The following is an 11413-nucleotide window of genomic DNA, read 5'->3' as shown; positions in this document are numbered from 1 at the left end:
GCAGCGCGGCCGGGCCGGGCCGGGCAGAGCGCGGCGGCCGTGCAGCATGCTGGACCCGGAGGGCAGTGTGGAGCACCAGCCTGCCTCCTCCTTCCCCAAAGTCCTCCTCATCCCTCTAGCCATGCTCCTCGCAATTGCAGCGCTCCTGCTCTTAGCCTTTTCCGCTACGCGGCAGAAGGAGCCTGATTTTTACACTTTCAAAGTTGTAAACATCAGGGGCAAGCTTGTGTCTCTGGAGAAGTACAGGGGCTCGGTAAGTGCGGCGGGGAGGGGCGGCTCCCGCCCGGGCAGCCCTTGCATGTCCGCGGGGCGAGCGCGGGGAGAGTGCTCGGAGCCTCGGCGGCTCGCGTGTGCCTCTGGGCTGCTCACTCTGTGCCTCTGTCCTTCGGCGAACTCGTCCGGCTAACACAGGCTCCTCTTCAATAAAGCGTTTGCACTCTAACCCCCGTGTGTGTCCGCGTCTTCTGCTGCCGCAGCCGCCTGTAGACGTGGCAGGCAGGGAACGCTGCCCTCCTGCCGATGGCTCTGGATTCTGCCATTGGAAGCTCGGGAAGTTTGTGTCTTTGTGTAGCTTACTTTTGGAGTTTATTTCTGCCTTTTAACTGCATGACCTCTTGTGTGTTATTCTTATTCAAATCCCGTTCCTTTTTAATGTTTTGCATTAAAAAAGGGGGATTTGATCCGTGGCGAATAGAGTAAACAGATTTCACCGTAGTTAGTAAAAGCATGAGACATTACAAAGTATCGGAGTATATTGTAACATATCGGAGTGAAATTGTAACAACATCATGCAAATACTTCTCTCGCTTTTTAATGTGACAGCAATATGGAGAAAGACACGTAGATAAAAGCACATATGCTTTTATGATGTCTTCTAAATTGTATTTACATCTTATATTAAGTACTTTTAGGCAGAGTTTTCCATACCATTTTAAAACAATGTCCCTGACTATAATCTGATTTTATTGCATTTTATTTTATTAGCGGTTTGATCATCTAGAAAAGATCGGTACCTATGGAAAAGTGAAAAGAGAACATAGCACACTTCTTATACTTAATACTATAACCTCTTATAGCCCCTTTCACAAATTATAGAAGCTAAAATCAGCATAAATCCCACAAGTGACACATCTGTGGTACAGTCAGGCAGTCTAATAGTTTCACTGCTGCCCAAAAAGGCAGCATCACTTCTCATTTTCACTCTTTTTCTCCAGCTTTGTATTTACACCTTCTTTTTCCCTTCCTCAGATGTCTGAGCTCACTGGTCCAGAACAGCAGGTCACTGAAACACTGGCAGGAAGACAGAGAAGCTATATAGGGAGATGCACATTTTCTTGAGCTCAGCAAAAATGGATGCTGGTGGATTTGGACCAAATGAGAGGCCTAAATCCTATCTGGTGAAAGTCCTCATCTCCCATCATTCACAACTGAGATACAGCAGAACCGGTCCCATGCCCACTCAAATATCTGTTGGAGAAAAACATGGAAGCTGTTTAATATTGAGCAATATTTGTGCTTTTTAAATGAGCTCCTTCCAAAGGCTCCGTCAATAAATCCTGTTACTGGGGCATGTTTTGCATGTTATCTGCTAATCTGAATAAGCAAATACCACCTGCATCTTCTCTATCTCAGAGCCAGAATCAACATGGAAAGGAGTTAAGGGGGAACTTGGAAGAATTCCTTACAGCCACTCTGCAGAAAGCTGGGGGTGTTCATGCCCTCTGGAATCTCAGGAACAGGCAGGTTCAGGGTGTGTATCAGCTGTATCCCAGGGCTGTGGTTCCAGGCTGCCCTCGAGGCATGGCTGGTTTCATAAAGGGGAGCTCTAGAGCTGTATCTGGGAAAGATAAACCATTGATGCATGGTGGGCTTTGATCTCTGCTAGGCCACATTGAATAGTTTATTCCAAAAAAGAGACATTCAGCTTCTGTGTGGAATAAAAGATAGATTTGCATTCAGAGAGTGTATTAATGTTCAGGCTACCTGCTCTTTGATAATGTATGTGGACAATTTTAAACAAAATTGCAGCAATAAAACACATCCCTTTCTGTCATTATGTTGTCAGAACTCAGTATCAAGATAGAAAAAGGTTAATTAAAATTCCCATTTATTTCTTAAAATAAACTTGCTTAAATCTGCAGTTAGATAAGTAAAGTCATAGGTTTATCATAATATTTTAAAGCTATTAAAAGAAATAAAATATTATTAAAGTGCTACGTGTGTGCTGGGGGTGTTTAAAGGAAAGTGAGTCACTAGTTAGCTCCTGGAACAATAGTCTGTTAATTGCTAAAACAGCTTTTACCAGCCTTAAGCTTTCTGGCAGATGTAGAGAAGACATTTTCTTCAATTCAGTCACTCAGCTAATTTATTTAAATAACTACTTAATTGGTAGTCAAGAAACTTACTAGGAATTGAAAAAATCCACGGGCTTCCAGACTCTAAAAAATTAATAAAGTCTGCTAATTCTAAAACCACAAGAGCCATGCTAAGTATAAACAATCAGTGCAATTCATGACTGACAGGATCATTCTTCAATAAATCGTTATTAATATAAACTTGTGTCTATTCAGATCATTGAAACTATTTTTTCATAGTAAGAAAAAAAAAAGACTGATATTAATTCTCTTTCTATTCAAGTGTATCTTGATACAAACCACAATTACCCTATGTTATATGGCAAATAAAGGGAGGACTACTACCACTGAGAAAAGAGTTCCACAATGGAAATAGATCCAAAAACTCTCTGGTTCACTGTGTTGTGGAGGTCATCCTTCTGTGGTTTTTCCACACTACCATCAAATGTTAACCCATCACTCATCTACATTAAAAATGAAGGACAGTGATTATGGTTCGACAAGAATCAAGAGGATCCAAACAAGATCAGTTTTCTACCTAATCTAATTTAATAATCTTATCTTTTATTATATGATCTGTATCAGATATGCTGTAAGAGGCAGTACTCTTACCAAAAATAGTACCTATTTGGGAGTCAGAGCTCCCAAACATCAACTGTTCCCTGCTGTGTTTGTGCCTATCTTGATGTCATGGTACCAATCTACCACCCAGCTAAGTACAGTGTGCTGGGGTGGAATTAGGCAGTGTCAGTGCAGTGCCTTTGGAAATCTTGAACCTATAATCATGGAAAAGCATTAGGCACTATAACAATTGAAGTATGATTTTTAAGTAAATATAATTGTTGAAAGTACTGCTAGGCCCTTTGGACCCGGATCCGCTGCAATCCGAGGCTGTAGCATTCCTGGGTGTGGATAAATGCACAGCCACTGAATTACCACACAAATATTGCTATTTGTTCCATGAAGGTGACAGCTCAGTGAGTTGGTGCCATCTGACACTTGTGGCTGGTTCTTCCATAGTCACATGGAGCCAGTTAAGAATTTCTGGGTCTAAAAACTCAAGTGTCTGTTGTCTCTGCTGACAGATCCACAAAGGGTTACTTGAAGCTGAGACAGATTCCTAAATCTGTCCCAGGATTTTTCCCTAAAGGAGGCACTCTGGTGTGAACATTAAGTAAAGCAAGAAGAGTTTTTGCAGTGTTAAATGAGTTCACTACTAGAATGCATGGGTTTTCTAAGCAAAGGGAATGATAGTTTTAAGAGGTGAGACAACAGCTGATAAAGAATTCAGCTGAAGTGAAATCATTTTTGTGAGGTCCATTGAACTGTTTGCACTGCACACTAGGTGGTGTGCTTGACTTGCACTCTCAGAGCCCAAAGTCAGGCATATTGAACTTAATTTAAATCATTAATAGCTGTAAGAAGTCAAAGTACAGCCTCTACATGAGAGCAAAAAGAGTGACTGTTATTTATTAAAAATAAAATGCAGACCAAAAAAAAAATCACTGTATGAAATCACTTCTGATACCAGACATCTGAAAGATAACTCAGGAAAGATTTTTAAAGGATCATTTTAAACATTCATTGAGAAATACTAATAAATCACAGAAGTTTTCATTATGTATGTTAGTTACACTTTTAAGAGGTTTATGGTTTTAATATTTATTAAATATTAATTTATGGAGTTCAGAAATGGAGAATTCAGTTACAGCAAATGCATTTTTCTAAGGAAAAAAAGCATAATGTGTCTGCCATCCAAGAAATGCTGAATGTAGTTTCCATTGTTTTGGGGGAATATGTTTGGAAGTTTGCACTGTTGTCACTGTGAGCTCTCAAGCCTTTCCCCACCATGCCAAGAAACCATTGGTTTTAAACAGCTGTAAATTAAAATAGTCATTTCTTTTTGAGTGAATCCTTTCAAGCCCTCTTTTTACTTAGTAAAAGTTATAAAAGCTTAGTTGTTTTCACTGGAAATTCATCCTTCCTATCTGTTTCAATATGATCACAATGCCTACACAACCTTATTTCCCCCAAACTTCCAATGGCAAATTCTTACATTACCCTTCTATTTGAGAGCAGGTACCAATTCAGTAAGGTGTATGAATACTTCTGCATCATGAAAATTCCAAGGCTTAAACTAAAATTAAAAAAGCTTCTGAAATTTCATGTGGAAGAACTACGTGTGACTTCACCTCTTAGTGATACAATTTATCTTTACTTCATACTAAACTACTGCTATCACTATGCTTGATAAATCAGATTAATTGAAAAGAACAGAACTGCCAATAGTAATTTTTTATGTCAGACATACAAATTCTGTTTCAAATGCTGAGAGTCTGCAACAGGAATGCATCATAAAATTATTACCTCTTCTCTGAAAAAAAAATCTAATGATATGCCATAACTTCCTATGTTTTAGGAGACTGAATTTAAAATTTCTGACTTTTGCTTGTGTTGTCTGAATGAAAGTGATGATTTGGAGGTGAGATGGTTGCAGTAATAGTTGATATACAAGTGTACAAGAGTTGTTTAGATTGTATCCTGTTGACACACTCCACCACAAAGAAGATTACACCAACTTGTGCTTTGAAAGATTACCTGTCTTCCAGGGAAAACAGTGCCACTCCAAATCCACTTTAAAGTCAGCAGCTGGACTTCAATGATCCTCATGGGTCCTTCCAAGTCAGGATATTCTATGATTCTATGACAGCCATACAGTTATACCAAGTAGAAAATACACAAAGTGTTAATGTTTAATGTAAGGAATTACAAATACCAACATCTCCTTAGCTTTTTCTTTACTCATTCCTACCCCTTCTACACACCTCATCTTATGATCCCATATATTACTCAGATATGTACCTTTATATGTCAGTTTGTTTTCTGGCTTTAAAAACATTATGCACATGCAGCCATTTATTTTTCACTAAATATGATTTATTTCACACATCCTATTTCCTTAAATGCTTTTATATGAAACTATTAAAATGGATTCAATTTATGTAGAATGAGCGGCAGCTCACAAAATTTGTGGGAATAACAAAACTGTAAGTCTAAAATTCTTAAAGTTATTTAAGGCTAAAATTATCTCAAAAACCAATGAAATATTCTTCAAGGCTTTGAGAAACTATGATATGTGTTAGTTCAGAGTTAGGTCACTCAATATCCCTACGAATTCTGCTGTTCCTGTAGTGCTCACCTGTGTGAGAGAGCTCCCTCCCAGGTGGATCTGTGCTGGCAGACAAGTGCCAGTGCTCATATCTGACTGACACAACACACACAGCACTGAGTGTGACTTCAAAGGACAGTGGGCAGCCTTCACTTCTTGGAATCTCTAATTGAGGCAGTAAACCTTTGTGCAAAAACTGTTGGCATTTTGTCACAACTGAGTAGATTTACTCTAGAAGTGATGGGAAATTTTACAGCCCACACTACACAGACTGACCCCAAATCCTGTAATTGCTTCTATTAACTTGCAGGTCAAGATCTCTACACTAGCAATGATAAATGGATCAGACACTTCTGCAAGGGCACTTAATTTTGAGCAAGGAAACATGCTGCAGAGCAGATGCTTCACAACAGATAAATAAACAACAAAAAATACATTGATTTGCAAGTTTCTTTCATGCAACTTGGTATCTCTTAGCTGGATAGTCACTTCTTAATTATGCTTAGAAACTGTCCAAAAGGCAGAATGGAAAAACTCAGATTCTCAGTAAACTGAAGATTAAGATTGCTTAGCAGTTGGTTGATTATCTTAATGCTTGCCAAAGAGGAATACATAAAAGAAATACTAAACCTTCCTTTTGTGAACAGAAATCAATGTAGTTTTAAATATGTGTTCTGTCACAGTTTCCTAGACATATTTTTTTTTCTTTTTAAATAGTCTGCATTCCAGCCTACCTGCTGGAAAACTGACATGTGCAAGACATTTTTAAACGTGCTCTCTTGTTCATCAGGTGTCTCTAGTTGTCAACGTTGCAAGTGAGTGTGGGTACACAGACAGCCACTACAAGGCCTTGCAGCAGCTGCAGAGAGACCTGGGCCCGTACCACTTCAATGTGCTGGCATTCCCCTGCAATCAGTTTGGGCAGCAGGAGCCAGACACCAACAAAGAAATTGAGAGCTTTGCACGAAAGACTTATGGTGCCTCCTTCCCCATGTTCAGCAAAATCACAGTCAGTGGAGCTGGTGCAATTCCTGCCTTCAAGTACTTAATTGGTGAGTAAACTGGAATGCTGGAGGGTTGTTTCTCCTGCATAGAAGTCCTCTGACACAAAATACCATCTAAGGAAACAAGAGATGATGTGCTGACAGAGTTTTCAGGCTTGAAGAGATCACAAGTCATGTAGTCCCTCCTCCTGCACAAGGCAGGAATTCTTCTGTCACCTTTGTCTTACCTTCTAAAAGGATCTCCAGAGATGAGCACACATCAATAGCAGATGTCCTGTAAAAGCTGATCCAATAAACCCCTACAGGCCTTGAAATTCTGTCCTCTAGGCATACAATACCCTGACCTTCCTTTTTCCACTTTGCAGCCTCTTAAGTGCCCCTCCTGTGACATGAGTGCTGCAGATTGGATTTATAAGATTCGTCTCTAGGGCTGTAGGATAAGTGGAAGAGAAGCACCTCATCATTCACTTCAACAATCAAAAAGTGAAACCAAGCACTAGATGATGTCCTTGAATATTCCCTTCCTCATTCCTCCCCAGCCCTGGAGCAGCCACACTGTGCAGTTCCTCCAGTTCCAGTCTGCTTTAGAGCCAGCACTGACACCTGAAGGTGTTTTGCTGGTTCTTACCAGCCAGCAAGGCAGGATGCTCCCTATCAAGGCACTACTTTTCTTGCACTGAACAAGTGCTCTAAATACCATCTAAATGCTATATTAAAATGTCGGTCTTAATCCAATGTGAAGGAAATGTCTTTCAGCAATAAAATATAGTAAAGCCCAGTGTGACACAGTATCACTTGAGCTGCATTCTGCAAGGACCACATCCCTGCTGCTTCTCTCCAGCACCACAGTGTTCTCCCAAATCCCTCAGAATTTAAAGGAGTGTGGATATTATTTTTGACTGCCCCAAGCTCACCTCCTTCCAGGTGTCTGTAATGGATCACTTTGCTAGCCAAATTTCCCTGTAATCCTCTTCACATCCTTTCATCTCTCTTTTGCCAAGGAGAGATGTTCCTGCAGACATGTCCCAGGAAACTTGCAAAACTTGTGTTTCCCTGCTCATCTGCCTGCAGGGGGAGGCTGCTGGAGGCTGCATCTTTATTCAGCACAATGACAACATAGTTAAAAGTGCAGGTCTGGCTGTGTCTTGATGATACATTGAAGTAACTTCTGATTCCTTGTGAGGTTTGCCCAGTATATAATCAGTGGGAAAAAAGTTGCTAATTGTCTGTAGCATCTGTACTTGTGCTTTTAGGGGCATGAGGTTCCTGGTCTATTTGAAAGTCCTGGAAATTTTGTTAGTCACAGAGCAGAAGAGTAAAGGGTAAGAGTGTGACTCATGTAAAAGGGTATGTGATCAGGAAGGGGAAAACTGGAGAACTCATTTGTAGATGAAAACTAGGTGGAAATCTGGAACAATTACTTTGTTATTTCTTCTTGAAACAGTCTTCTGGAGCACAAGATACTGGGTGCTTTTGGAGGGAAAATTCTGGATAAGCAAGTAATCAGTCCTAGTAAAGCTATATTGTCATGCCAAATTCCATTTTCCTATCAGTGTTCAACTGTATCAGATATATCTCTATAGCACAGCCCCACACACAAATGCCCTCACACACTTCAACACTGATTATTGTGCTTTCTCCTGGCTCAAGCTTCCCTATTTCCATTAGTCTCCAAGGGACTACTGTCTAGTTAAAGCTGTCTGTCAGAAAATTAATCTTATTCAGTCTGAACTTCCTCTTAATTTTATATTCCTTCTTCCTCTGCAAGGTTAATCATCAAATTGACATGAAGAAATGTCAGGAATTTAATGTGGTTTTCTAATATTTAAGTTGTTGGTTTTTGGTTTTTTTTTTTTCTTTCCCCTGTAGCTTCTACAGGAGAAGAACCAACCTGGAACTTCTGGAAATACCTGGTGGACCCCAATGGGAAAGTAGTAAAGGCCTGGGACTCTACTGTCTCTGTTGAAGAAATAAGGCCCCATGTTACAGAACTTGTAAGGAAAATCATTCTAAAGAAGAAAGATGAATTATGACTTTCAAAAACCTCAGCATGCCAATTGCATCTTAATTGAGAATTAGGGCTGGACTTTGTCTTTTCACATTCCAAAAGAGAGGATATAGGGAAAGGAAATTATGACCAGTTGAATCTGTATTCATCATCTAAGAATGCAGAAACCAGCAAGTTAACATGGTCAAAGTAATATGTTTTTCACTGACCAAATTCAGTTTGAGTTTTCTAGGAAAGAAGAAATCTTCAGCAATTGTTTCTTCCCCAATTCAATTATTAGTTGTTGGTAACACTAAAGGAAGTTAGTTCATATAGGAAGAAAGATCAGAATAATGAGAATGTCCTAGCTGGGATCTCCCTGATATCTGCAAATCTGTTGTCATATTTTGATTGAATAAAATAAATAAACTGAATAAAATAAACAGCAGAAGGTGCATGATTGACTAAAGCCATGGGCTAGGAAGAGGGCCAAAACAGATAACTTCAGACCAGACAGATTTTGCACGTTCCAATTACCACAGCCAAACATAGTTAATTTCATCTGTATAGAGAGTTTAGAAGGGCATGGGAGAAACACATCTATAAAATTTAAATGAAAGAAGGATGAAGACAAAGGCCCTATAAAAATTCTCCAGAAGCCATGAGATGAATTTCTGCATTTTTTTCACCTAGATTATCAGATGATATTTAAATAGTCATTTGAACATCTCTAGGACCAGAGTCTACATGAAATGGCTATTTCTTTCTTCTACTAGCATTTTGCCTTAGAATTACTCTTCCTTCGTAAAACTGATGTTAAATTTATTTTTCAGTTTATGACACTATCCAATTTTGCTGCATGTACAGACAAACATCAGACAATCAAAATATTTTTCCCATGGAAAGAATTTTTCAAACATTTAGTTCTTGCATGATGTTATATAGTTTAATACCACATTAGTGTTACAGATGCTTAATGGGGCCTTTTTCAAGTGTAGCAGTCAGGCATCTGCTCAGACTTCAGAAGTCTCCAGCTCATGCCAAAATAATAACACTAACATTTGCAGCCTCATTGTTCCTTGACAGAAACCCTTTGAAAATCTTGTCAGGAAGAACTCTTTTTATCTCAACAGAAACCCAATGTTCCCATCCTGTTAACCTCAGGATGCCTTAAGAAGAATCTAGCCTTGTCCAACTGCAGTATTATTGACACGTAAAAGCCTTTTTTGTGCTTTCTGATGCTTTCAAGGAGCACAAACAATGTTTGTCCATATTGTTGTCAGGGCCCATGTGTACAAATAAACCTTATGGTAAAGAGTTTTCCCAGCTCCTCAGTGCCATTAGAGCTGTTCAGGCTCTTGTTGAAATCAAAGGCAAATATTATGGCATGGCATGGCCTGGCTCACAGGACAAGAGGGGAAAGAAGAATACTGACTGGACTCGTTCTGTGGAGTTCTCCATGGAAGTAAGAGCTCCAGGGACTTTAGGATTTGCAGGAAGAACACAAAAGGCAGAGATTATACTGCACAAAACAATCTGAAATTGCCTGAAAGAAGCTGAGAGCAAGTTTTTTTAAGTTTCAGTGAAAAAAAAAAAGAGGGGGTGGAAGAGAGAATAAAAGGAAGAAGTAATAGAAGAACATAAGTAAAAGGAGAAATCAAGTAAAAAAGGAAGGAGAAGAAAGTGAAAAGACAGTTTGCAGCCAAATAATCTTTGGGACAAAAGGGGCACGGAAATGTTAAAGTCTGAACATCGATACTAATGAGTACGTTCCAAGCTCTATCAGCTACTTCTCACTTGAACTGTAACCTAAGAGTGCAGGAAATTGATGCTTGTGGCAGTGAATATCTGTATTTTCCTTCTCTGATGGCGAGAGAATTGAACTCTATGCCTGATTCAGTAATTTAGTCTATTCTTACATCGATCACTCTAAGACAATGGTTGCTAAGGATATCACAAAGGAAGGAAAATCAGGCCCATCTGATACTGTGCAGGGACAGAGAATCCAACTCCTAGAAAAGGAGGTCTTTTTTACTCCACAGACTGTTTCTCTTTTCTCTGCCCTTTGATGCTAATGCAATGCCCCAGCACGCTATTAGCACGTGCTGCAGGGCTTAAAATTTTCTCCTTAGAAACCTTGTTTCCCTTTTATACCTAAAGCCTGGATGAGACCAAACTAGGCTATGAAAAATGTTTTCAGCCTTTTCTATTTCCATTTTGTTGTCCAAGTTCAACCAGAACTCTGGATTTGCATAGAAACAATCTTCTATTCTCTATTAGACAAGTTCTTCAAATCCAAAGAGGCATAAGGGCAAAGATCATTTGGGAAGGTTTTGTCCTAGATGGACAAATATTGTTTGTGCTGCTTTTAAAAGCATTACAAGGCACAAAAAAAGCTTTCACTTGTCAATAATACTGCAATTGGACAAGACTAGATTCTTTTCAAAGCATCCTGGAGTTAAGAGCAGGGGAACCTGAGCATTATGTTTTTGTTGAGATAAAAAGAGTTTTTCCTGACACGATTTTCAAAGGGCTTCTGTCAAGGAACAATGAGGCTGCAATTGTTTGTGTTATTATTATAGTGCAAGTGAAGAATTTCTGCAACCTGAAGTCTGAGCAGATGTCTGAGTGCTAAGAATCACTCCAGAGCGATGCTGTCGTAATTGGTGTTATTCCAAGTTTGGCCATTTAAAGAGAGCTAAGGTAAGTATTACATATGCAAGCCTTGAAAAACAACATGATTTTAAGCACATAGCTACTTTCTCTGAACTTAACAGGTACATTTTCATTATTAAATTAGGCATGGCATAGATTCCATCCTTTGTTGCACTAAGTCAATTTGTAGAAAAATGCTTTGGCCTTTTGATCAAAGTTCTGGAGTAAAAGTAAATATTCTTAC

General features: G+C 39.3%; 1 protein-coding gene and 1 long non-coding RNA gene across 2 annotated transcripts; one reads left to right on the top strand and one right to left on the bottom strand.

Annotated features, from left to right (window-relative positions):
- GPX7 (glutathione peroxidase 7) lies at positions 1-8965 on the top strand. Its single transcript, XM_066555812.1, has 3 exons — positions 1-253; positions 6314-6575; positions 8397-8965. The coding sequence occupies exons 1-3, from the start codon at positions 47-49 to the stop codon at positions 8558-8560; spliced, it is 633 nt and encodes a 210-aa protein (XP_066411909.1). The 5' UTR covers positions 1-46; the 3' UTR covers positions 8561-8965.
- On the bottom strand, positions 408-5062 carry LOC136560138 (uncharacterized). The gene is made up of 3 exons (XR_010784089.1): positions 4953-5062; positions 1686-1837; positions 408-1467 (listed from the first exon to the last, which is right to left on the bottom strand). It is a non-coding gene; the product is annotated as an uncharacterized lncRNA (long non-coding RNA).
- Positions 8966-11413: the final 2448 nt, after the last annotated feature.

This window comes from Molothrus aeneus, chromosome 9 (assembly GCF_037042795.1).
Source record: "Molothrus aeneus isolate 106 chromosome 9, BPBGC_Maene_1.0, whole genome shotgun sequence".
Lineage (NCBI taxonomy): Eukaryota > Metazoa > Chordata > Aves > Passeriformes > Icteridae > Molothrus > Molothrus aeneus.
The sequence above is the reverse complement of the archived record's forward strand: the minus strand, read 5'-3'. Positions and strand labels throughout refer to the sequence as shown.

What these genes read in the sequence shown, in the direction of transcription:
- GPX7 (XM_066555812.1), top strand. Translation starts at nt 47, where the DNA reads ATGCTGGACCCGGAGGGCAGTGTGGAGCACCAGCCTGCCTCCTCCTTC. An exon ending in TGGAGAAGTACAGGGGCTCG is followed by an intron (nt 254 to 6,313) that starts GTAAGTGCGGCG and finishes CTTGTTCATCAG; the next exon opens with GTGTCTCTAGTTGTCAACGT. An exon ending in TGCCTTCAAGTACTTAATTG is followed by an intron (nt 6,576 to 8,396) that starts GTGAGTAAACTG and finishes TTTCCCCTGTAG; the next exon opens with CTTCTACAGGAGAAGAACCA.